We start from the raw sequence: 26626 nt of genomic DNA, 5'->3' as shown, positions 1-26626 counted from the left end.
TATATTTCTAAAAAGTCGGCCACTTTGATGCGTCTTCGGTCTCTTGACTTGGAGGAGAGATCAGCCCAGAACACTGATCTTTTAAAATACAATCAGTAAATCCTTTGGAATTAAAGTTTCAGTCAATACTTGCCATGATTACCTGAAAACTTCTCTTTCCTTCCTGCCATGTTGTTATTTCAGCATTTCATTTCATGGTTTTATCAATGTTTTTTGAACGTTGCAGTTATTTCTCACCATGATAATGTTTAACTCACTGTTTTCTGGTGTTGTTTTTTTTCATTTAGGCTATACATGATTTTATACAAAGAAGCCAGTCATTTTTAGCTAGTGGTGGCAAAAAGACCCCAATTATCAGCCGACTACACTAATTTCAAATTGGCTCTTGGTTTCTTGAAGAAGTCTCTTTAAAAAAAAAAAAACGATCTTCATTTGGCAACTTGTTTATAACATAAAAGTGAAAATATTTTCTGCTAATTTAACGTATACCTTTTATTCTTGTGGAATAGGCAACGACTTCCGTTGCCTTCCAGATGTTTTCCTCTCTTCCTGTTCTCTGCCAGGTGAGCCACGCCTTCTTCCACACACTTGATTGGACGATAAGGATCCTCGTGTTATTTCATAGGCTGTACCGTTGAGCACTCATACTTGAGCTCAGGTAAGATCTACCTGAGAATTAGTGTTAACAATAGGGCTGTGGATTACATCGACGCTTCCAGCCATATTAAAGCACAGTTAACGTCAATAACTGTATGAACATACAAACTAGATTCTAAAGAAGATCATTCAGAAATTATTTTAATGGCAGCGAGTGTAGGGTTGGCTATGAATCCGCCGCATATGACAGAGGAAAGGGCGGTATTCACGCAGCTCAAACCGGTGAGGATGTCGGGAGGGGACGGCTCCGAGGACACGTCCGTGTTTGAGGACGTCAAGCCCGGGGTAAGAACCTTTGCCGACCCGCTGAGTGCGGCCGAGCTTCAGGTGAACCGGAGGTTCGGCCTGTCTTCGTGATTTAAAACCCTGTTTTATTCAAGTTGCTACGGCAGTTGATATTAAAAGTTTTTAGGATAGCTAAACTTTAATGAAAACATATTTAGTTACCACTAAGCTGCAGACGCGTTTTGCCATTGATCACAGCGTCACTGTGATGGCAGGTAGAAAGGTTAAAGTAGGAAACTGACACCTGACAGGTAAGAAAACGGTGTAAAGTTAATCTCTACGGTTAGTTTGGAGCACCTTGTGGCCGCAACACAAATTATATAAATAAGACTGTTGTTCTGCCACATGAGAAGGATTGATTTTAGTGGTAATAGGTAGGTTGCTTTAATTGTGTTTTAAAATTGTTACTAATATAAGGAATAATTGTATTTATTTTCAAATATTACTGCATGCTGCAGGGTTCTTTTTGGTCTGCAGTATAGGTAAAGAAACATGCTTTATATGCTTTATATGTATAAATATATATATATATATGAGTTTTGATTGATGCCACTTGCCATGTTGTGATTACAACCCAAATCTTGGTCAGAAAGAGGCTAAGTGCATGTACACTTTCCATCCTATTTCTCAAACTTTTATCACCATAAGGTTGAATTTTAGACAGGTTTTGAATTAGCTTCTTCTGTATGAATCATCACACTCTTTGTAAGTGCTGTAACGCAGTAATGTGCAATGTGACTGAACATTTCAGGAAGTGACTTGTTGTAGGAGAGGATTGTGTAAAATCGAATGTGGAAAGTATGCAATACCGAAAAATCGACAACATTTTTACTTCTGACCTAAACATGAACAAGATATTTCAGCAGAGACACGTCAGCTGCGTTAAAAATTTTTTACTTTACAAAGGCTCAGCGTGATCGCAACATAGCACAAATAGAAACCAAACGCCTTTCTATGGTACTAAGTTTGGTCCCTTGCCAGATATTTGGTAAGCAGGTGGCATAACCAGACACCCAATGCTAAAACTGGTCCCATGTGAGCAGCTATGCAGAACAGACAGTGCTTCTAAATATTGTGGGAAGATGATTGTTGTTATCTGTGGATATTACACTCCTCGTCATGTATAGTAGCCGCATGCAACACATTAAACACAAAGTTACCTGGATTTTATTTCTTTTTTCAAAAACACAGTGCTAGAGCTGTTTTGAACTGAATCTATGAGCATTGTCTATTATGCTCATATATATTATGGGGTACTGGTCAGTATCCCTCAGCAGCTAGCAAACGTGTTTAGATTTTTGTATGTTTGTACAACCTGAATGTAGGTCATTGTACAGCAGGAAAATATTTGTGTTAGGCTTGTTAATGGCTAATAATCAATTTTATTGTCGGTAACAGTAGTTGTAGTTGTGGCTTTTTACCCCTTCTTTCTCAGCTAATCGTACCCTTAGACAAACAAGTCTTATATTAGACTATCCAGCTTATTTGAACTATGTAAATTGAATTGATTATGTGAATTGTCATAGAAATGGAAAAAGGCAAGAAATATAAGATGATACGTCAGTTTTTAGTTCAAGAAAAAAAAAATAGATGTCCCAAAGTGCTGAAATTTAAAATCAGTAAATTAAGATAGTTGAGTAAAAGTCTGTATCTTTTATATGGCTGAAAACACCACTTTCTGGCTATCTTTTTGCACATTAATCTGGACACAATGTCTGTCATAAACGCAAGACTTTTATAGCTTTAACTGGTTTGTTATGAGATCCCATGAATCACTGTGTTGTATGGCTGAAAACCTGAACCCGGCAGAGCAGCACAGTTTTTTTTCCCTGTCAAACATTGACTTAAGCATTATAAGATGAACTCTTGACTTGATAGGCTGCAGATGTTTGACATTAAACACCAGATCAGAACCAAGCACAGTGATAATTTATACACTTTAACATGGATATGATTTTCTGCAACAAGGTAAAATAGGCAAAGTACAATTGTGTTTTTGCTTATTTCTCACTGCTGGAACATGCAATGCTTGGTTTTATGCAAAGCATGATGTCAAGTGCAAAGAAGTCAGGTTAAGTGAAATAGAAACCCCTCAGGCAAATTTTTCTCAGTGGCAGCTTGAGAAGGTTTTCCTCATGTGCTCTGAATTCACTGTGAAGTTTCATATAGTCAGTTTCTTAAACATGGATCACAACTCTGTCTCTGTCTGAGAGAGAGAGAAACACAACGTTCTTACCCATTTTGTCCTTTTAATTTTTTTGTCCATAATCATATTTCAAATACAGGATTTCTTAACCCAACAAAGCATCACAGAAACTTTGGGTAAAAAGACTAAAATCCCTCGTCTTGGCTTTAATTTTTTTTTTCTTCTTGACAGGTCTTTGTGTGATTGTGTTGGTGTTTTAAAGAGTGCTTAACTCAGTGGTGTCGTGACAGCCTTATGTTGCCCAACCTGTCTGAGCAGGGCCTGCATCTCCATAAGCCGCCCTGAGGCAACAAAGAGAATGATAAAAGTCGACCTCATGAAAAAGTAACAGCAGCGATTAAAACCTCATGAGACAGGTTCAACACCAGTCACATGTTGATCTCATGTTAGCTAGGATTGTGTTGCCAATATTGTGTGCCATAACATGTCTTTGTAGCTGTGTAATTTTTCAAAGCAGTAAATGAAGTCATAGAGGTTTTCATTTGTTACACAAATAGTTTTAGTTGTTTTAAAATATTTGTCATTTAAGCAGCTTAGGCCTCAAACTTTGGTGTGATATTAAATTAACAAAGGCTATAGAAAAAGGCTATAATAGAAAAAGCTTATATATGTGTCTATATTTGGCTTACAGTTTAAGATTAAGATATGGAGAAACAGACAAATTAATTTGAGCTAAGTCTGCTCCTATTATAAAGTAAACATCTCTTCTTTAGCTTATGAATGCTCCATTATATTCACTAGTTACTGCCAACTTCTGGGTCTGGATTACATTTGGTGCAGCCAACTGATACTAAAAGAATTTAGACTGAAACGATAAAAAAACTGAAGCTGAGAGACGCTAAAATGCTGCTGCTGTAGATTATATCTAATATCAAAGCCTGTCATAAAACCAACTGCAATTATTTAAACCGACTGAATTTTGATCATCACTATTTCCAGATTGTTTTCCACTTTTCGAGGTTGGCTGCCACCCTTTTAATGATTTCATCAGGTTTTGTGGGCATCAATTTACCAAAATTAAAATCACTACGTATGGAAATTATACATTGTACATGTTTGTGGTCCTTAAAAATTTAAACTGGCAGCTTATGTACATGGTTATTGGATTATAGTTCGACAGCCGCATCCACTTTGCCGATCTTGGAAAGTCAGCTGCAGCTGAAGGTTATTTTTCTTATGTCATATCTGCCCAGTTCTTTTTTGTCATCCAAGTCTAAAAGGCAAACTTAAATGGAATTTTCCATTAAATGGTTCTTCATAAGTTATAAGGTTTTAAGCTCTTTTTACAATGGTTAAAAAGAAAAACCTAACAGCTGGCTTTTCAATGCAGTGGGAAAGTGTTTGGTCGCCATTCAGTCCCAGGTCAAATGACTCTGCAGATCTCAAAGGTACTAATCAGCACCACCTGCAAATGGCATAGATTGGAACACAACACCCAGGTATACATGTTCATTTTCCAACAGGTTGCTGCACTTAGGACTAGAGTTTTTGGCACATTTATATTTTTTTCTTAACAGAAACACATGTCTACAGACCATAACGTCTCACATGGAGGCTCTGAAACTGATAGCAACAACACGTGGACAAAAAGATGCAAGATTAACCTTTTTTTTTAACCCAGCTGTAAGATGGATGGCAGCTAACTCCTAGTCTTGCTGTGTAAGTTAAACATCTGCGTTCTGTTAAAAAATATTATAACTTATAACTTACCCAAATATTTCAGGAAGTTGTCCATATCACAAAAACTGTGGTCAAACACAGCCTGCAGGACACAGGGTAATTTTAACCCTTGTAAGGTATTCGGGTGAAATTGACCCGTTTCAAATTTTTAAAAGAAGAAAAATGGTACTAGTATACATTTTTTCTACCTGAAACTCAATGGCCTTAGCTTATTTATACATTATTATCATCAAAGCACAGAGAAGCTGTTTGTTATCACTTTCTTTTTTAGATGTTATTCCATAACTTTGTAAAAATCAAACATTTTCTCGCACTATCCTCTAATTCACAGTACAGTCTTCGACCATTAGTATGACCAAAAGGTTTAGCTGTCAGAGGGCTTTGGAACTCATATTTGAAGATTCCGGCACATAGCAATGTGGAAGAGGAGGATGTCTCCGAATAGGAGGATAATTTAGATGTCAATTGAGAGTGTTCTGATTCTGAAAGTGAATTTGAAGATGGCCTTCATTCTGAATATGCACCACAAGGAGCACCACAGGTGGCCTCTGGACCAGCCCAAGAGCCAGCCACTGCAGCAGCAAAAGAGCCAGTCACAGATATATTTATCTAAGAATGGACTAATAAAATGGTGTTCATCCCCAGTGGCATTGTCATCCTTGCTGGTGTCTACAGATCAAGAGGGGAGTTGACTGAAAGTCTGTGGGATGCTGAGACAGGGGTAGCAATTTTTTATATATTTTTTAGCAATTTTTTCTTTTTGAAAATAATTGAAGAGCTTCCGTGTATTCCATGTATTCTCCAAAATAAGCATGATTTATGACACCCAAGTCTTGAGTATAGTGGATTTTTAACATCAATTATAACCTTATGACAAAAGAGTAGTCACGCTTCCTATGTTAATTGTGTGCTAGTAGAGAATGATTGTATTCATTAAACATATATGTTATCTCAGTTGTTTGAAATTGAGATAATAGACATTTTTAGACAGTATATGTAAATGGTTTACGAAGTAAAATTTTATGTTAGAATTGTTTTTAAAGCCCCAAATATGTCCCGGGTCAATTTGACCCGAGGGACACCAGAGGGTTCCAAAAGTGAAGACCGTACAAGGGTTTTAATAAGTGTATCTGCATTTGGAAAACTAATTTAAACATTCTGCGGTGTGAAAAATGCGTTATTAAACTATTAGTGGGCCCTTAATTTACTTACAGTACATGGCATGAAATTGGAAAAAGAAGAAAAATATATTACTAATTACAAATATCTGAATAATACATAACCATTTGATTCATTCATGTAAAATAGTGGTGGTTCTTGTTGTTGCTGTTTTTTGTTTTGTTTTTTTTTCACAAGAGGCCTTTATTTTAAAGTCTTGAGACAGGAAAGTAGGCACTGAGAGAGGGATGACCTGTAGCAATGGGCCACAAGCTGTCACTCAAAACTGTGTTTCTTTCAAAACTTCTGAGGTGTTGGAAAACTGCAGTGACTCTAAAGGGCAGCATCCGGTCTAGTCTTGGCATACACTCCATGTGTAGATATTTCTCTTGAGGTGTATTGGTCTTTTTCATATTCTGTAAATGTTTTCTGATAAATTTTCCATTGCATGATACCTGCTGAGTTTAAAAAAGAAAAAAAAGAATCTTTTAAACATCCCAACTGAATGATGAAATAATTAACAATAGCAATCTCATAATATCAGATTTATCACAACTCCAATATCGTAGCCAAAGAGATGCATTAGAATAATAAAATTGTCATGAAGCAAATTGTTTTAGGCTGCCCATAGTATATTGGATTGTCAGCCAGGAAGTGATTTAAAGTTTTTGCCAATATTGACATATTGCAACACCCTTCCATGACAAGATACTAGATTTGTTGTAATAGTAAAAAAATATCTAAGCAATAAACAATAGAAAGCTGCAAGTTATTTCTGTTATTGATATATATTTAATTAAATTATTAGTCATTTACTGTATACATACTTATACAGTCAGAAATTGTTTTAAAATTACTTGTTTTATCCCAATTTAAATCAAAGTCCAAAAACAGCCAAATTACAATTATGTGAAACTTTGATGAGTAGCAAAGCCACACATTTGACTAAGAAAAGGTGTACAGTTTCCCTGTAGAAATGTATGTTGTTACATTAATGTCCACTCATCAAAGCTTTTCTACGTCAGTCTTCTCACACAGACACTATTTGATTCTCTTTATTTTTTAATCTGGATCAAATCTGTTCCTCAGCAGTAAAACAGCCCCACAAGTAACTTGTATGAAACTTATTCCCAGATTCTTTTGTCATTATATCACCAGTAGGTTTTCTGTAAGACCGAGCACAGACAGCAGGGGAAGTTGCAGAGTAACTTCATGGCGCATGGATCAAGAGCAATCAGGGCCAATGAGTCCTGCAGATCAATACTCAGATATGCTTTGAATACATTTTTGTTACAAACTGGGATTTTGCTTAAAGCTTCTTGAGTGCATGCCTCTATTGCAGTGTTTTTTGGCAGACTGGCACACAATGCCAACCTTCCAACCCTCTCTTGTAGGCCCTTTGATGCCAACAGACTTTTCCGTGCAGCTGAGGTTTTGAAATGGTTGTGGTTTGACTAATGATTTGACTTCCAGGAGAACACATGCCGTTGATTTGCATTTGAGCAAGTTTCTGCTGACTGCGAGTCTCAGCTTGTCAGAATCCCCACAGTGACTGGTGTGGAGAAGAGTGTGTGAGGAAACATTTGTTTTACTCAGTCATCTAGGAACTCTTCTTTACTCTTAATCAAATGTACATAATGGCTCGATCTTGGTCTCTTTTTAGATCTCTTTTTTTTGTCAGTAATGGTGTCATCATGTGTAGTTGATTAAAAATTCTGATGTTTTTCATCTTTGAGTGTTATTAGTGATGAATTCTTTGGTTAATCTTAGGCTTGGGCTTTTGTTGTGCAGATTATTTCACATCAGACACACTGTGTTGAACACTGCTGGCTTAACAGATGAGCCTGCTAAAACACTGTTGTTTTTTTTTGAAAAAGTCTAATAAATAAGCTTTTACTTTATCAAACCTGATGCATTTTCAAACCTGTAAATTCGTTTAATCTTCCTGCTGGGTCAATTTACTGGCACACCAAGAGACGCAGCAGCGATTCATCATGTGATTCATATTGTTCTACGTTCGGCTTGTTTGGTCTGCTGATGTCACCCCTACCCATCATGCCCAATCGTGTCTTTCTACCAGACAACACATGCCGGCCGCAGACAGTCTTATTCTTCTGGTTCCTAATACCTTTGGTCTGCACACTCATCTGCAGCAGCAAAATCTATTTCATGATCGTCACTGTTTACCGTTTACTTGTCTGCAAAACCAGTCAAAATTGCTCTCAGAGCAGAAACAAAACGTGAAATCATTTTGTGGTTTGGCTTGAAATATTTACCATCTCTGAACATGTAACAAGGTAATGGGTTTCCTCACACATTAACTGCAACTGCATGCTAAACCTGAGAAGGACCTGTTTCTGTTTTTCATTCAAATATAGAACCAGAGGAAAAACAGAAAGAGAAATGCATAAAATGGTTATCGTTTGGATAATAGAACGTAAGAAAGTCCATCCATCCATCCATCCATCCATTTTCTATACCTGCTTAATCCGTCGGTCGGGTTGTACAAAATTCCAAGTTCCAAAATGACTTTACTAAATAAGTAGCATCAAAGGAGAGTGTGTTGTTAGAGGGGTGCTGGTTCATGTCACAGATCAGTGCAATTAGGAGCTCAAATATAATACTCCATACTAAAAAATTCTATGCAAGAAAAAGTGTTCAGAACCTATACTTATCTTTTAGAAGTAGTATGGATTCCATATTCAGAAAATGGATAAATAAGGTCCAGCTACACTTCCAAAAACTGTATTTGTATGGATGCACATCTATAAGTAGTGCATACGTATTTATATTGCCTGTCGCATAACAATTTTTCAAGGAGCAACATATATATTTCACAGCTTTATAAACTACAAGATATCAGGCAGACCTACATAAACATTCTTATAGATGGCCCTCTATGTATGATTCATGTACAGCCATGTTAAAAAATAAGTACACCCTCTTTCAGTTTTAACATTTTACATAACAGGCAAACATTATCAAAAATGATCTTGCCATGTTTGAATTGTGAATAAATACAGCTTCAGATTAAGAACAATGCATGAAAAATTACACTGTGTCAAAAAAAAATCCACCCTTACTGTTTCCATAATAAATGGGTAAGTGGCGGCCTGCTGCTACAGATGCAGCTGATTATATGACACTCATTAAGTATGAGGACTTCTAAAATCCAGACTGCTTGTCTGGAGCATTCGAGTGTGTGTGTTATAAGCAAATTTCAAAACTATTTGAAGTCCCCCATTCTACAGTGAGAAGGATTGTTCACAAGTGGTAAACACTGAAGATAGTTCTCAATCTTTTCCAGCATTTTCACCCAAAGGTCTGGCTGTGTAAAACTAAAAAAAAAAAAAAACACAAGAGCTACATCTCAGACTCTACAGGCCTCAGTTAGCATGTTAAATGTTAAGTTCATCACAATACAAAGACTGAACAAGTTTGGCTTGTTTTTTTTTTAAGGGTTGCGGAAGGAAGCCTCATCTTTCTAAAAAGAAAATGCCAGCACAGCTTAGCAAAATTGCATTTGAACAAACCACAACACTTCTGGAACAAGATCCTTTGGACACAAAAAGTGGAGATGTTAAATCATAATGCACAGCTGCATGTTTGGAGAAAACCAAAGCATATCAGCACAAGCACCTCATACCAGGTGTAAAGCACGGTGGTGAAAGGCTGATGATATGGGCTTTACACAATATATGTAAACTAAATTTACAAAGTAGTTTCTCAGTTTGCAGTACTTACTCAGAAAAGCTAAAGAAGACATTTGTCATTTAATGCTTGTCTTCATTTGTTTTTTTTCTGGTAAGCAAAACAGGTTTTCCTATCTCTCTGTTTATCCATTGGTGGCCATAAAACTTGAACATAGTTTCAAAGGTTTTGTTTTGCTCTGATTACCTCAACATAATTTCTACTCTGAGCTGACCGAATGGCGCCAACACAGCTCAATTTTTTTTTATCTTCTTCTTTTTCTTGTTTTATGGCCTCTGTTCTTCTGCATTCCTAAAAGCCATAAAGGAAAACTGGTTTGCAGAAGCAATCGCTTGTTTTGCAGTTAGTAGAATGGGGGCTGGGGCTGATAAAGATTGTAGATCTTGTAGCTAGGAGGCTTTTGGGTCAGGGGGGCAAAAGCTTTGACAAGTTTTTTTTAAGCCTTGAGTTCTGATTTTCCAGCAATAGTTTAACTTTGTCAGCAAAAGTAGGATATACTGTCACTCTAATGGACTAAAGTATCTGCATGCTGATTTTCATACTGGAAGCGCACTGACAGGAAGCTAATCGTTATAATGACTATTAGAAAAAATATATACACTATTACAAATTAAAATAAAAAAAATATTGGGTTTGTAAATTGCATACCAGTAATGTAAAGTATGTGCTTTATGTAGTACTTGAAGCGACTGTCTACAAAGGTCCTTTAAGGATGAATGTGAAATTGGTCAGAAATGTGGAAACTCCCACCTATCCCATAAATCTGAACACAGCTGATAAGAGACTGTTGTTATCAGGCAGAGGGATTCATTACAGAGCGGTTGTACATGTTTTCCAATTATTAACTTACTCAGTCTTTGACCAAATATGTTATCCTCATTACCACATAAAAGTTACAAAGAAATACTGAGCTTTTGTTATCAACTAGTTCCCTTTTAGGGTGTACCGTTTCATGTGTAAGTTGTCAAGACACACTAACAGAGAACTTTTAAGATTACAGATTTAGCTCATCGTGCAAAATAGAGGATTTCAACTAAGCTGTGTACTTTCTGATTTCTGAAAACTATTGACTTATAAATATACTGTTCCTAGAGTCTGCTAGACCTGCTGTTTCAATTTCTACACTGAGAAAGGCGAAAGAAAGCTAACCGAAAGCTACCTGCTTTGGGCAGGGACTCATTTTAAATTATTTGGGTTTTAAAGAGGGTTGTCTTACAGATTAGAAGTTTTCTAAACAAGTATGCAAAGTTAGGATGTTGAAAAGTATGAAAATTATGTGTGTGGTTTGGACAGGTTATGTTGTTTCTTTGTTTTAAACTTGACATCAGCTTCTGATTGATCCTATAAAATGTTTGCGCTAAATCAGGCTAACAAGCCATTCATAGATAATTACAATATGTTTTAACATTTTCATACATTAGAATAACCAACAATGACCATTTTTTCACCGATACACTACACCTTAATGTGCAATAAAGCACTTTTGTAACATTCCAGAAAAAAGGCTAAAGGGAGACATGCAAGCCCTAACTAAAGGTGCATGCAATTCTGAGGGCAAAGGTTGACAACTAAGGCTAGTAGAGGACATACTGTAGCTGAGGGCATCCAAAGGTTACTGATGTCAGCACCACAGCAGTACAGAACCTGGTTGTGTTCACTCCTGAAACACAGGCACTCTCAGTGGGAAAGAAACAGACTGTTTGTGTTTTTGTTTTTTTTTATTCAGTAAATACTGAAGGCTTTCATTTCAGCCGGCACTCAGATTACATTGATGTCAGGAAAGTGTGACTTCGCCAGTGATGACTGATGGACACCTATCCTGGCCCTGCAGGGTACACACCGCGGGATACGTCGACGAATGTAAAAACAGATACACATGTGGAAAGCAATATGCAACTAGCATATTTACTCTTGCTCTGTTCTTCATTGCTGATTTTCTTGGTCTAACGTGCAATTTATTGAGTTGTTTGCCGAAGATGATAAAGAGAAAGGGTTGTAAAGCAAACAAAGAGTAGAGGTCTTTTCGGTTAGGATGTTTTGCCTTTTTTACCAGAACATTTAGATGCTGAAACAATGCATGTGCAAGTCAGCCCATTGCCTTAAAAAGTCAATTCTTATTTAGTGGAGTAGAGAACATTTTTGTTCAATGCATTAGAATCTTATGGAATTTAAACCATTGTTTCATATATTAGAATAGAATAGAATAGAATAGAAAATACTTTATTTGTCTTTATGTATTTATTACTTTATTTCCCAGATGGGGAAAATTCACAATTATATTAGTCAAACCCTCTGATTTTACCTGGTCTTGAAAATATAATTATTTGTAGTCCACAGTATATATGGGAAATCTCAGTTATCAGAAGTCACTGGAAAACCTCGATGCTCGTGTTGCAGGTGTGATGTACACTATTCTGGCGTGAGTGAGCAGAAAAACGAAGAGCCATTTTTTTTTTTTTTTGGAAGTGGGTCAGCATTCCCCACAAGAGCTGAACAGTGAGGCGAAAGTCGTTCAGTACATCAAACTTTAGCTTTGAGAGGAGCTTTGAGAAAGCCTTCACAGCAGGCCAACCTCTTTTGTCTTGCAGTACCCATTTATAGCATGGGAACATGCCTTCTTAGTTAAAACGGGCCTGTCAAGTCAAACTTCTAGAAAGGGAATTTGAAAAATGTTACAAATAACAAATGCACAAGGTCATGTTCAAATAGTTCCATATCACTTTCTCAGCATATAGATTAGCAACTCAGACATAATAAACATTCAAAATAAGTTACCGTATTTATTTGTACATTTCTCAGTAAGAACATGGCTTCTTAAATCTAATTAAAAGAGCTGCTTTTGAGGAACAGCAGCACAAGATGGCCTCCACAAGGGACAAACTCCAAAAATGAATGTTTTACAACAAATTTTGAAATGATGAAATAAACAGAATTATTTGGGCTTAATTTCCAAATTTCTTTCAAAGAAGGGTAGCATGTAGCCAACAAGAGAAAGAGTCAAAGAGTCAGCTCCTCCACAAAGACCGTCTACACTATCATCCCTTAAAAAAACTAAAATGGAAATATTTAAGCCAGCAATGAGAAAACAAGACGTTTAATTGTATACACACACACACACACACACACACACACACACATGAAACAGCCCGGTTCAAGTACCCACAGAACAATAACCCTCAGAGGTATGAAAATATATGTGCAGGTTATTAACAGAAGGAGTGTGTGTGTGCATGTGTGAGCGCTGCAGAATAATCAGTGTCTGTTTAGCTGCTGGATGCGAACTCAAGCACACCAGCACCTCATTAAACACTTGTATTTAGATTATGATTACAATGAATTGGACTTTAATTGGCTTGAATTGGACTGTATCATTGAAGTGCCTTGAGATGACATTTTTTGTGATTTTGCGCTATATAGGTAAACTGAATTGAATTTGGCCCGAAACTTCACGATAAAGTTTACAAAGTTCACTTTCCCCCTGATAATATAAAACCAGTTATGACCTAATTCTTACTTTCTGTGCTCAGCTTTTTTGCCCTAACTGTGTAGAACTCAAATAATGTGGAATCTGGGGAGAAAATTAGCATCATATAATCCAGTACTGAAAATCAGCATTTTGTAAGACTTAACTTGCATTTCTGTTTTTTTTTTTCGTTTGTTTGTTTGTTTTTCATTTCCAGATTTCTTAGAAACACTTATAATCCATGTAAGCAGTTTCTGTGCAGCTTTTGGATCTGTGATCACTTTTAATCTGTTCTGATTTCCTCATTAGATAAGATGCAGTCATTCACAAATCAGTATCAGTTTCATTATTAAGGACATACTTGTCGCTCACGTGATTTTTCACCTTTGTTATAGGCACTCTTGTTCTTTCCCATTTCTTTCGCCTGCTCTTGTTTTTCTGTGCTGATCTCTGTTTTCCCCTCCATCCTCTCCTCTCCTCTGTGTATCCATTGTCACTGTGAGGATCATATTTGTCTGGCAGGTCTATTTTTACCTTACAGTGTTTAGGTTTCACTTTATCTTTCTGATGTCTTCAGCTTTTGTTTTGCTTGGACTAAGTGCTTTTTCCCCTCCTTGTCTTCATGTATCAAACCACCAGCCACACTCATTGGTGGGATATTACTACCTGTTTGCATATATTGGTTTGTTTTTGTGTAGTAGTTTTTTAAAAGTTTTAGTAGTAGACTGTTGTTGTGCATGATCCACATACTTGTGTGCAGTACATGAGATTTATGCATTTATGCATATATATATAAATATACATACACTTTGTGTGTGTTGTATTTGTGTCTGTATACATGCATGTGTGTGTGTGGTCTCTGCTGCACAGATTCTTCACTTATCGGCTTGTGCGTCTCTAAAGGAGTGACTGTCTGCTTCATAGACTCTGAATGACACTCGCACACAGACAAATACACTGTCACACACAACAGTTAATTAGGGATGAAGATCAGATAATGCCTCCACCCCCCTCTTTGAACACAGGAAAATACCTGGAGTTTATATTCCTCTGCAGTCTGCATGCCCAGTCCTGCTGCTTGAAAATGTTTCTATGTATTCTACACATATTCTGCTGCTTGTGTTGTTAAATCCTACTTGTAACCAAGTCTGACTTGTTCCTTTTTTTAAACAAAGATCCCACCTGCTTTAAGTTTATAAAAAGAATAAAGATAAAGAGCAAAATGCAAAAAAGTTTTTTTTTTTTTTGCAAATTAAATCTGTGTTCCCTCCTTTTTTTCAGCTCTTTTTTCTTTCTTTTTTCTTTATGTTTTTTTTTTTTCACTGCTTAACCTTGCTTGTGGCTTGGTTGCATCCTAATGTCTCTGTTCTCAATAAATGAAAATTTTAAACGGACACCGTCTTGCCTCCCTTTGAGTTTTTCATGCTTTCATTTGAACAAATATGGTAGTACTCCTTTAACTTTTTCTCTTATTGTTTTTGTTTCAGACTAGACTAGAATTGGACAAATACTTTCCCCAGGTCAGCACTCCTATCTTGAATCCTTCAACCGACATGGGTGACAAGAAGTACAGACGAGAGAGTGCCTCAGTGGTCGACGAGTATTTCTCAGAGGACAAACCTTCAGCCCCGTACAGTCTCAACATCAACCTTATCCTGCCCAGCACTCACCTCCGCACAGGTCTGTACAGGCACAGCAACAAGACCCTTACACCACAGCAAATCAAGACAGAACCTGGGCTGGAGGTGCCCTGCTCCATCCCTGGCAACACCCAGTCTCTGCCAGGCTTTACCTCCGTCTTTAGCGTGCCACCTGTAGTCAACAACGTTTTCATAAAACCAGACATGAGCACTGGAGGAGTGGTGAGTGGGTCTCAGGAGCAGCAGCAACCAAATTTGGACACAGAGCTTCACATTGGACCCCCACCTCCCCAGCCACAGATCTACCACATGCCCATCACCAGCTGTGCTGACCTCACCATGAGCCTGTCACACAGCAGCCCGTCGGCACAGGGTTCCAGTGGCAGCAGGACCATGCTGAACCTCAGCAGTGTCACTTTGCCATCAACCAACGGCAACTACATGATGGCAGAGCAACAGCTGCAGCAGCATCACTGCTACTACCAAGCTTCTCCAAACACTGCGTCGCAGCATACAGCACCCCACAGCCTGCCGCCCTCACCTCCAAACTCCCAGCCAGGAAGTCCAGATGGTCAAGCAGAGCTGCTCAGTTTAGCGTCACAGCCTCGTCCTCTACCTCCATACCAACAGCGTCTGGGAGGGATGAAGGTAACGGGGATGTCTCCTCATGCCCTGCTGATGACACACGGCCAAGGTGTCCTGACGGGCCCCAAATACAACAGACGAAACAACCCAGAGCTGGAGAAGAGGAGAATCCACTTCTGTGACTACCCAGGTGAGTGCTCTGTTTGTTTATAATGTAGAATAACTCTTTATCACAATGAAACATGGAACGTTTTTTTTATGTCTATTAAAATTATATCAACTGATTAGAGTTTTATTCTTCCACTTATTATCGGGGTCAGTATGTGCCACTATGGTGCTTGAAATGAAATCAACGTAACACACACCGGATGTCAGAGGTGCACCAATGCACTGTGCCATAACCCTGCGCAGTTGATCACGTCTTGAGCTATCGAACAGTATATGGTCCATACCCACAGTCGCACAACTGTATATTTTCTGCAACGCATACACAAAATAGGCATCTAGGGCCCTGCAAGATTTAACAGTTTGATAAACAAGCAACTTATGAAAACAAGTCTCAGCATAACCACTCCAACAAGTTTGTCTGCTTGTGGCACTGTTGTGTAAATAAACTCACTTTCCAAGGCAAAAAATCTAGCCTTGTCAGTAAAGCAGTGCCCATCTCTAAGACTCTTAAAAGAAGCACACTTCAGTCCAGACAAAACAATTTATTCCCACGACCAGATTGTGAGTAGACTAATTATATGCAGCAAAAAAACAACCACATAATTCTAACAGAGATGTGATCTTATTCTCTCCAAACTCATTTGGAGATATTTTGCAGGTCATAAAACCCAATTTTTTCCTCAGCCAGCAGGAGATGGACATCATGTGTGTTTTATAACCTTTGAAATGCTCTGTTTAGTCTGCCTTCCAAATGATCCTCCAGGCAGGCATGTGGATTTGGAATTTGCTGAAGTTTGTCCGACTGAGTTTCAGATCACGCTTTCTACTTAGCCCCAGATGCACGTTGAAGACGGACTTTTTTTTGCCGTACACGTTTCTGCAATCTGCCTGGCTTATGGATTCTTTCTGATTTCCTCACAGGCTGCACCAAAGTTTATACAAAGAGCTCTCATCTGAAGGCACACCAAAGGACGCACACAGGTAAGAAAACTCATCCCTTTTGGAGGAATCCATATAGATTTTGACAAGAAAGGAATCAAATATTCGTGTTTCTTTGCCATTAGTGTCCATCAGCTTTCTGATGGGTAACTCTGAGTGGTCAGTTCCCCCTGCTGTTGTTTAGCTTCATTGATTTTCCTTAATTTAGGGATGGCTTGGCAAACATAATAGCAGCCCACTTTGTAAACATAGACTTTAGACACACTGTCACTTAATTTGAAATGGTATGACTGGTTGCTGTTATTGAGATGTTTGCACTGACAAATTGAAGACTGGTGAAGCACAAATAAAACAGCAAAATCCTGTTGCGCAATGCAAAAAGGACTTAATTGATTAGTCTCAACTACATTAGTAACGCAGCAGAGAATAATCTGGCTGATTATAGGCCTGATTTACCGGCTCATCAGTCATAAAAGGGGACCAGATTTTCCAGTTAACTGAAGTTGCGTAACTAAGGAAAACAGCTTTCTTTGGTACAGAGCAACCTGATGAAACATCTGATGACAAAAAAAGCTTTAAGATTCTGAATTCTGGATGATTGTGTACCTCAAACTCATGTGAGCAAAATTCTGTTTTGGTCAGATTGTGTGTTGTCTGCTGATATCTTGTCCAGGGAATCAACTCTTGTGTTTGTGGTGTCTCTGATTTTTCAGCACTGATGAGGATTTGGAAAAAATGTCCTGTTTAGCTTTGCTCAAAGCCCTATTTATTCTTTCTTCCTGTCCAAATTTTCTAATCCTTCGTTTGAAACAAGTGAACACCCAGTCACAGTCATACTTTTAGAGCTATTATCCTCTGAGTGCTTTGAGCTTATTTATTCTTAAAGTGCACGTTTGTCACATAGCCAGTTTCGATACGCCCAGTAGCAATAATGGAGATGAAGAAGGAGAACACAATATAAAGGAAAAACAACACAGAAGAAACATTAGTTTGCTTTTGAGTTTTTGTTTTTTCTTCACTACATTTATACATGCTCATACCTGTCCACTGAGCCTCCCCAGAGAAGGAGAACAAAGAAGGGAGGGAGGAGGGTAATATGAAGAAAAGAGGAGAAAAGGATGGAAGACACGCTATTAAATGAAGGCCAAACCAGTTACTCCTGCTTTTCAGATCCTTTTCAGAGTATGCAGTTGGAGGAAGATAGGGGGTTCTCAGGAAGGGGAAAGGCTGGTTCCTCTCTGTAAGATGAAACCTGTGGATTCCCAGTTGCCTCTGACTTGTATTTTGGAGATTTAATCATGCGATAAAAGCTGCAGAGCTCCTCCGGTGCAAAAACAGTCACAGAGATGGGCAAACATACCAATGTGGGTACCAATGGGTAAATAGAAACGGATCTCGCTGTGGTCATAAAGAGATAAAATTAAACTTTATAGAGCTTGTGAGGAAGTTATGCTGTTAAAGCAGCAGGATACTGCAGCACAAGACAAATAGACTTTGAAATATGTAGTGAGAATAGTAAACAAAACAACACCGTAAGAAGGTATAATGTATTCTGTATTCAAGGCCGAACACAGCAGTGGTGCAGTGCTGTGGCGTGTCTATTTTTTAATTAATAAGTTTAAAACATAATGTTTTGATAATTTACAATGTCTTGCAAGCAGCAGAACAACCAACATAGTCGGTAGGCTAACATATGTAAGTTGTTTTCTGTCTGCATACAGCCAAAACGTACTATGACCTTACAAGTAAAAGGAAGCCAACCAGTTTGTGTCAGCACGTGGCACAGCAGTATCAGTTTGGTGGGATTTAAGATGGAATTCAAATATTACAAATATAATTACTTTTACATTACTAAAACAGTTTGTATTGATAATAATAAAGAGTTGACCATAAAGTTTTAGCCACATTGAGACAAACTGGATGAGTCGTCAAAAATATAGCAATATTTCTGATGGGATTGAATTACTGAATTCAGTTGTGCAGCTTCTGTTATTTCTCAGCCTCAATAATTAATCTCTCCTCATCCATTTTGCAAATACATTTGATACATGTCAGCATTGTTATAAAAGCGGTGAAGAAAAGATGATTTTAAAAAAACTGCTCAAGCACCACAGAAGAAGAGCTGCAATGGGACAGGACGTCTTTACATGTAGTGGGTATAATTGAAAAATGTGTTTTTTCAGGAGGAGTAACACTTGAATCCGAAGGCAGTTATTCACAAGGAAACCGAAACAGAATGGGAGTCTGAGAAATATTTCACAGCCCTGACTAGTTTTTGTAACTTGTAAAATTACATCTGTAGCACAGATGCGACAATAATTGATAATGTAAAATCAGATAACTTTCAAAGAGTGCTCCTCAATGGGTTCGTTACACAGCAACCACTGAGAAAATACCAGAATCATGTAACAGGGCCCGGTTGACTCGTTCAATCTGGGAATCTACCGACAAGCTTTGCTGGCCAAACCAGGCCTGCCTTTTCTTGCTGTCCATTCAGTTGATAATGAAACTTTGAGTCGTTATAAATAATAAATCTATCAGCTGTTGTAAATACGATTTTACTTGACATACATGGCCATTTTCTTCCCCTGTCATTGTTTCTGACAAATCCTGAATAAATGCCGGATGGATAATCTTCCCCCATCTCTGTCACTGTAAACTCAGTAAACTATTACTGAAACAAACGTCTCATTGGTGATGAGTTATTCTGCATCCTTTGAACTGTGGAGTGCTTCATGGCTCCATCAGAGACACTATTTATGTTCTGTCGACTATATGCATATGTAATTTTGTTTTACCCAATATATCCTCAGCTTAGCTGTGAACTTCATCACTTTTATCAACTCAGTACAGATCAATTAAATTTAGTCACTGAATGTATGTGGCATCAAACTCTTGACTTAAATTTCAACGATAATCCACACAACCTTTTGGAAATACTGAGTCTTTATCTTTATCCACAACTGATTAAAGCAGCACTCTGTTTGCCCGATTTTGCGGTCAAGACTGTTCACACCTTTCTTTATATAGAATTTGGCTGCGAGTGGTGGTATCAAAAACAAATACAATTAGCACAAGCCTAATTTTTTAGCTTCTTGGTTCTCTGTTGACTTTAACGTTTGATTCATTGCCCTGATCCACAAGTGGGTCATTACTTTTAATTCTTATCTCAATATTGTTTTTTACATTGATGTGTTCAGTCCGTTTGGATCCTAGTTTGAATTCTAAAAACACTAACTGAGTTTCTGATAAGGTCAGTTGTTGACTGTATGTGTTAACTGGTGCAACCAAATGTAGAAGTTACATTTCACAGGACATTTTCAACATCACTTGTCTCTTTTCTAGTTTACACCATGGCTCCAGGACTTTCTCATCTGGTCAATGTTCACTGATTAAATGAGATTAAATTCTAAGCCAAATTATATTTGTTCCAGTGAAACATCATCCCTTATTTACATCTATGTTAATTTGCTGTAGGAGATTTTAGTAAAAGTATTGTGAAGTTGTGTTTTTACGTGTTGCTGCTTTGTTGTAAATATGTATGTCAGGTTTGGAAGTACTTATAATTGATCAGCAGGGTGGTAGTTCTTGAGTTTGAAACCACTTTTTGTTTCATTTTGAATGTTTAAATGCTCCTCATAGAAATGTAAGCTTAAGATTTCTCAATTTCACCTCGCAGTCAGTGGGTCTGCATGATGAGATTAATTCGATTATAGCTATAGTTGGACTATGCTTCTTATTTTGGAAAGGGCAATTATCCAAGTATATATGGCGGTTAATAAATCGAGTCATTGGCACAAAGCATGTCATCCCCCTGTACAATAGGTGGCGCTGTACCCATTTCAACTAATGGTAATAGAGCCACTTCTGGTTAACGTCTTCACCACCAACAACAATAACAAACTCAGGCATTCGAGAAAGATGGCGAACAAAGAGCAAGATGAAGCTCTACATTTCGTTGGTGATGAGCATTGTTTCTGCACAACGGCGCCCTTGGTTGTGATGACTATGGAGAAAAGACGCCGCCGCCGATCGTCTCCTTCGACTTCCGGGTCACTAACCCTGGCAAAAATCTCGAGCATGCGCAGAACGCAACGTCCAATTCCCAGTCCAATTCACGTTTAGTGCGACTATTAACCGAGTTATCTCGAGGTCTTAATCCAACTGCGAGGAACCCGATCAGGTCCAATTTTTAGTCAGACTACGGTGTATACATGAATTTAATAACTCATTCTTATTGTAATTTAGCCATTAATTCGATTCTTTACAGTGCTATGTAACCTCTCTCACTGTAACTTGTATTTATGCAGCAACTCACCTCCAGCAAGATGGAGGTGAGTTACAAGCCTTCCCCTTGAATAAAACGTCTGTTACCTCACACACTTATGTATCCACTTAGATACCCTCTCCATTATATGTTCAGATACCTCAACTTAATATAGCAATTTAAGACAATCACTTAAATGTGTACAGTTGCCCTTTTGAGTAAATTGCAGCCATTCCACAAATTTGCATCCCAATACCCTGTCATTTTTTTTCTCTTTATTGGCATTTTTAACTTTATTGAGCAGTATCAGGTAGAGTTACAGATAATGTGGTAATAGAAAGTATGGCTTGAGATATTCTGCCTGAGATTGGTCGTTCACGTGGTATATGTCCTAACTGCTCAGGACGCACAAGGTTGAAACGTTGAGGGCCTAAATGATGGAATAAATTTGCCCAAGGTCTAGCAGTAATGAGATTTCCCTCTAAGGAAATAGAAAGTCACTTTCATTGCCAGTGGTAGAAGTCATTTGTTTACTCTTGTTTTATAGTTCAGAATCATTTTAAAGTGAAAAAATAGAGTGGGATGGGTTGGAAACCTTGACCATGGCCACAGCGGCCACTTCAGCTCTTCACTTTGACTTTAGCAATTGTATTAGTGTGTGTGTGTGTAAAGAGTGCTATCTGGCTGATTAGGGAAACCTCCAGCCCTCTTCACAAACACTTAACTGAGCTGATAAAGCTAAGAGATCCACAAAGAGTTTATTGGCGTCCTGGAGAACCTGAAAGTGTTTGCTCTTTGACTCAGTAAAAAAACAGAGATGGTTATAAAATATTATTACATTGCTGATACATACTGCACCAGACTGTGTATAGTCATGCATGGCATGAACGGTTTGAAACAGGGCTTAAAAAACTATTGTTTCTCATTTTATGGAGAAACAATAGTTTCTGTTGGTTTTTCCTCCAACCGGTTTTATATAGAGCAATATATGTAATTCCAAATAAATTGTTTCCTTGTTCAGAAGTTAAAAATTAAGAAAAACAAGTATAATTTCTTCTTATTCATTTCTCATGCAGCAGTTTCAAGGATTAGGAGAGAGACTTGAAGCCTCTCAGAGTAAATATGTATCTTTCATATAAAGTACACAACTGACCTTACAAAAGCTTTTTTGTTTAGGATGATTGATGCACTGTAGCTGTACTTGTCTGAGTGTGTGTTTTGTTGTGATTGTGTAAGTGAGACTGTGTGTTTATCCATTATGGTTTGTGATGTGGTCATAGTACGTGAGCTCATTAACGTATGTGTGCTTGAAAGCAGGAGATAATACTATAGTTTGACCGTTTCCAATCAGCCACCTGATCAAACAGCTGCAGTCTCTCCTATACAAATGTCTGCAAAGGCTTTTGAGTGCTGATATTTCAAAAAGAAATATCAGTGTTTTTTAGTGAGAGCAGCTTTGTTTAGTGATATAAAAATATACACCAAAGTCTTCCCAGATACTAGATTAATTTCACTGAATACTCCCTGAAGACTGACTACTTTTTGAAATTTATATAAGCGATGTGTCAGTTTTCATTTCACTTGAACTATAAGTCTGCCCAAAAAAGGAAAAAAATGAAAGCATGTGTGAATGGATGGAGGTTTAGGTTTTCACCTGCCCTTTTGGCAGCTTGTTTAGGAATATATACGAGTCAATTGTGTTTGTTCTGTGTGCATGTGTCGTATTTCACTGGCCTGTTTGCTAGCTTTCAGGGATAATAGTCTGAGAGAGCCTGCTGTGCTTTTGACCTCAACAGCTCAGGTAAAGAGCAAAATCAAACACACCTGTGGATTGAGAGCCTCAAACTTTTTATATGGAGACATTTGTACTCCACCTCCACACACACATCGAGAGCTGTTCCCTCTTAGAGCAGGACATTGTCCAGATAGGAGAATGGAAAGGTTATAAGCCTGTGATAAAGAGTTTAGGAACAAAATCCTACAAATTCCTATTATATTTTACCATTTAGCTTGAAAAAGTGTTTGTAGAAATGGCTGTATTAGGGATTAAGTATTAGGGATGGGATATTTGAGTAATATGTTATGTGAAGGGGCTTTTTTGGATGAAACCCTCTTCAGGATAAAAAAAAAAAAATGAATACATTTACGGCAAATAATTTTTCTTTTGCTGTTTTTGTTCTTCATGTCACTTCCTAAAACCCTCCTTTGCTCTTTGGACCCCATTGCTTTGGTAATGGCTGTCACGAAGTGATTGATGGTCAGTAGAAGAGGCCATCTAATCAGCACTTACAGGGTCGATTCTGGTAATGAGTACTTAATGACCCACACAGCAAGAGTGTCACAGGCCCTCTACACTGGTTGCTTGTACGATTTGCTCTTAAAGATTGTATTTTACAGTATTAAAAGTGAAAAACTACACTTTTAAAACAAGTGAGACCACTTAGAGAGCATTACAAGACAGAAAAGTTAGAAGTATCTAACTTTTTGCCCATTTTGTTGTTGCAAATGTTGGCTTGACCCATCATATCCTGCATTTATGTGGGGGGAAAAAACAAAGTAGGTAAGAAATATTTTATTTTAGGACATGAAGTTTTCACTTTTGGCTCAGGAAAGAACCAACCCACAACTTGAGCAATCCAGCTTCAGCAGAGCTGTGTTTTTTTGTAATCTGATTTTTAATTGTATTTGTGCTCATGCCTTGCATTGATTTCCACATATTAATTATTTCACTTGGGAGTGAAATATTCCTTTTTTTCCCATTGTGGCTATACCAGCCTATTCAAGAGAGCTTTCTCTTTGTTGATTATTAGCTCACTGTTTGGCAATAGCATGTTGTGGCACAGCAGAGAAATGTCAATGTTTGGGTGGGGTGAGATAACTGTCACTTAGATTTCCTTGGCTTGTTATTCCTCTGTGAATTCATTAATTCACTGAATTCATTTTATAGGTTCACAGTCATCATATTGCACTTGTCTTGTTTCACACAGTTGACATTATAGATAAAATTAGTTTGTTCAAAAAATATTGTTAGGTAAACATATTTTCGATATTTTTACAAATGAGGCATTTTTTAAATTACAAATGCAAAGTCTCTCCCTTGCAGCATTAAACAACGTTGCTGTCAACTGTAAAAAAGCCATATCTTGTCAGCCTACACCCAGCATTAGGACTTTTACAGACATGTAATTGTAGACCTGTGCAAATCTATGCTGCAACATTCCCACAGCAGATAATAAGACAGAAACTGACAAGAAAAACACAAAGAGAGGTTTCAGAAGAGAGCTACTGCTAAATTAGTTTGAAAAAATGTGTGAGGCGTGCAGTAGATGATTTTGCACAGCAGAAAGTCAGAGGTGAGCACTAATAATGTAAGTTAAACTTTTGTTTTGTCCTTGATGCATACAGCTGTCTTCACCTGTGGAATGCACTGTCACCAATTCTGGTTTTGTCTGTTGTTGCGTCCTCACACTGTATTTTGACACACATTTGCTGGTCTGTTTTCTTACTTCCTAATAGTTGTATGACATGTTGCTGGATGTTTAGAAGTTGCATTGGGAGGGAAATATGCATATATATGCATTTTCAAAGTACAGTGGGTAACGAAAAACAGAAATATATTGGGGAAAAATGGTTTAACTCTTGTTTCTTTTAGTATCTTAATTATATCACTAGTTGAATTGTTGTGTTTTATAACTTTCACATGAACCAATATACTTTATACATCTCTTTTTACTATTTGATTTTTTCGAACTGTTTTTTGTTTTACAGTTCCTTGACTGTACTAAATTTCTCTGTCACTTCATGGTTAGTTAGGTTAAGGCAATGTTATTATATAGTTGAATTTCAGTGTAAATTTTCATGAATTTAAGTCCCACCACAGCTTCAATAGCTCACTCTTCTAAAACAGAAAGAAACAATTCTCATACAGTTATAGATAATCAAGAGAAACATTCTGCTTGGCACTGACACCTCCATCCTCTCTCCCTTTCAGGTGAGAAGCCATACCGTTGCACGTGGGAGAGCTGTGACTGGCGTTTTGCTCGATCGGACGAGCTCACCAGGCACTACCGGAAGCACACTGGGGCCAAGCCCTTCAAGTGCATCGCCTGCAGCCGCTGCTTCTCCCGCTCCGACCACCTGGCTCTGCACATGAAGCGTCACCAGAACTAAGAAACACATACATTCATATCCAAAACCACACATACACCCACAGAGCAGTATGCATACAGCCACCTGTATCAATCAGATCTACAACCTCAATCATTCCTGGGTACTAGTGTAAAGTCTAGTGCTAACATAGGTCGAGTAATAGCAGGCATCAAGTGTATAGAAAAGGTATTTCAGACTTGAAAAATTACCATCACAAACACTCCAAAAAAACACATAGTTGTGTTGGTCTGTGTTGACAGTGAGGGATTGTGTCCTTGCTGTTACACCTACGTAATGGTCAGGGTTCGTTGATGGATTTGAGTGAAATAAATTGAACTCTCTGTACTCTTTATGATTTCCTCATAAAACCCTTCTCTGAAACGTAAACACAATTCATAGTCTAATGCTTACAGACTCAGACAACTTGAGCCACTGCAGTGTCTCATTTTCTTCTTTCTGAGATAATATTTAATGCCTACTAATAGTCAGCACTGTGCCTGTAGTAAACCAGAGCTAGTTTTCTACCAAGGAAATTATTTTGATTCTTCTTCTCATTTCAGTTCACTTGAACATGCACCCACTGAGTTCATTTAAACACTTCATACATACACATTCCTACATATCTAACATGTATCATCAAAAAGAAAACTGTGGTGTAAGGTTCCTTTGATGGACTTTGGACTCCTGATAAGTCTTGGAAAACTTTATTTTACTGTATATAACAGCAAGATGTCTCCTTTTCACCATCATCACTGTCACTATATTTTATCATTTAAAGTATGAACTTTTAAAGAGGTAGAAGCAGTCCCTCTTCTCCTGCCTGTGTAAATACTTGTTTATATGTGTGTGTTTGTGTGTGTATGCGTGTTTGAGAATACAACGAATGTATTTGAAATTTATACTTGACAACTTTCATTTTCACCAAATGTTAACACGATTTATATAGCAAGTTAAAACTTCCTTGTGATGAAATCTCCCACTGAAGGGCTTAAAGAAAAGACAAAATAATCAACAGACGCAATCAGACATCTCTCCATGGAAAAGTTAATCATCGCCTAGTTATGCCTGTTTCAGCACAGCTAATACCTGTCGAGCTTAGAGAGCAGAGCGATTTGCCAATGTTTGTATCTATGACATTACCTGTTGCCATGGTGACCAAGCTCTTTTGACAACAGTTTGTGGTTTGCTTGTAGTTTCTATCCAGTGTTGTTTTTTTTTCTTCTTCTCTTTTCTTTTAGATTTCCTGTATTTGTTTAACACTTCAGCTTAAAAAAAGATGGATGGATAGGCCTGTTATAAAATTAGATTTGTGTTCCTGGTTGTTTTAGGTAAGTTATAGTCAGAATGAGCGGTAGGTTCACTTATGACTTTCAGCTGAAGGTTCTGCATTTTTGAGGGTGATTAAAACATGGACTTCAGACTTTTTTATTTTTTTCTAAATAGTAACTACTTTATTCCTTGTGTCTTCTCACTTTTCTGTCCTTTCTTTAAAGATTTAGAATATAACGCTGAACAAAACTTTAAAGCTTTTGAATAGGGTGTGGGGCGTGATAAAACACAATGCCTGTATATAGCACAGTGCAGTGGCACTAGTAAAGTGGCAGCCACTGTTCTCTCCTGCTGGCCCAATGTCATATCTACATTTCTTCTGAACATGAGCAGCTACAAACTGTTGTTACTTTTCTTGCCTGAAGGTGAAGCTGTTCTAAACTGCTGCA

The 26626-nt window shown here is 37.7% G+C and overlaps 1 protein-coding gene across 1 annotated transcript; it reads left to right on the top strand.

Annotated features, from left to right (window-relative positions):
- The first annotated feature begins 660 nt into the window (after positions 1–660).
- klf5l (Kruppel like factor 5 like) lies at positions 661–25657 on the top strand. The gene is made up of 4 exons (XM_072374898.1): positions 661–942; positions 14648–15575; positions 16475–16534; positions 24751–25657. The coding sequence occupies exons 1-4, from the start codon at positions 802–804 to the stop codon at positions 24927–24929; spliced, it is 1308 nt and encodes a 435-aa protein (XP_072230999.1). The 5' UTR covers positions 661–801; the 3' UTR covers positions 24930–25657.
- Positions 25658–26626: the final 969 nt, after the last annotated feature.

The sequence above is a fragment of the Leuresthes tenuis genome, unplaced genomic scaffold (assembly GCF_036924035.1).
Source record: "Leuresthes tenuis unplaced genomic scaffold, fLeuTen1.0.hap1 SCAF_21, whole genome shotgun sequence".
Classification (NCBI taxonomy): Eukaryota; Metazoa; Chordata; class Actinopteri; order Atheriniformes; family Atherinopsidae; genus Leuresthes; species Leuresthes tenuis.
This window is presented reverse-complemented; position numbering and strand designations above follow the sequence as displayed.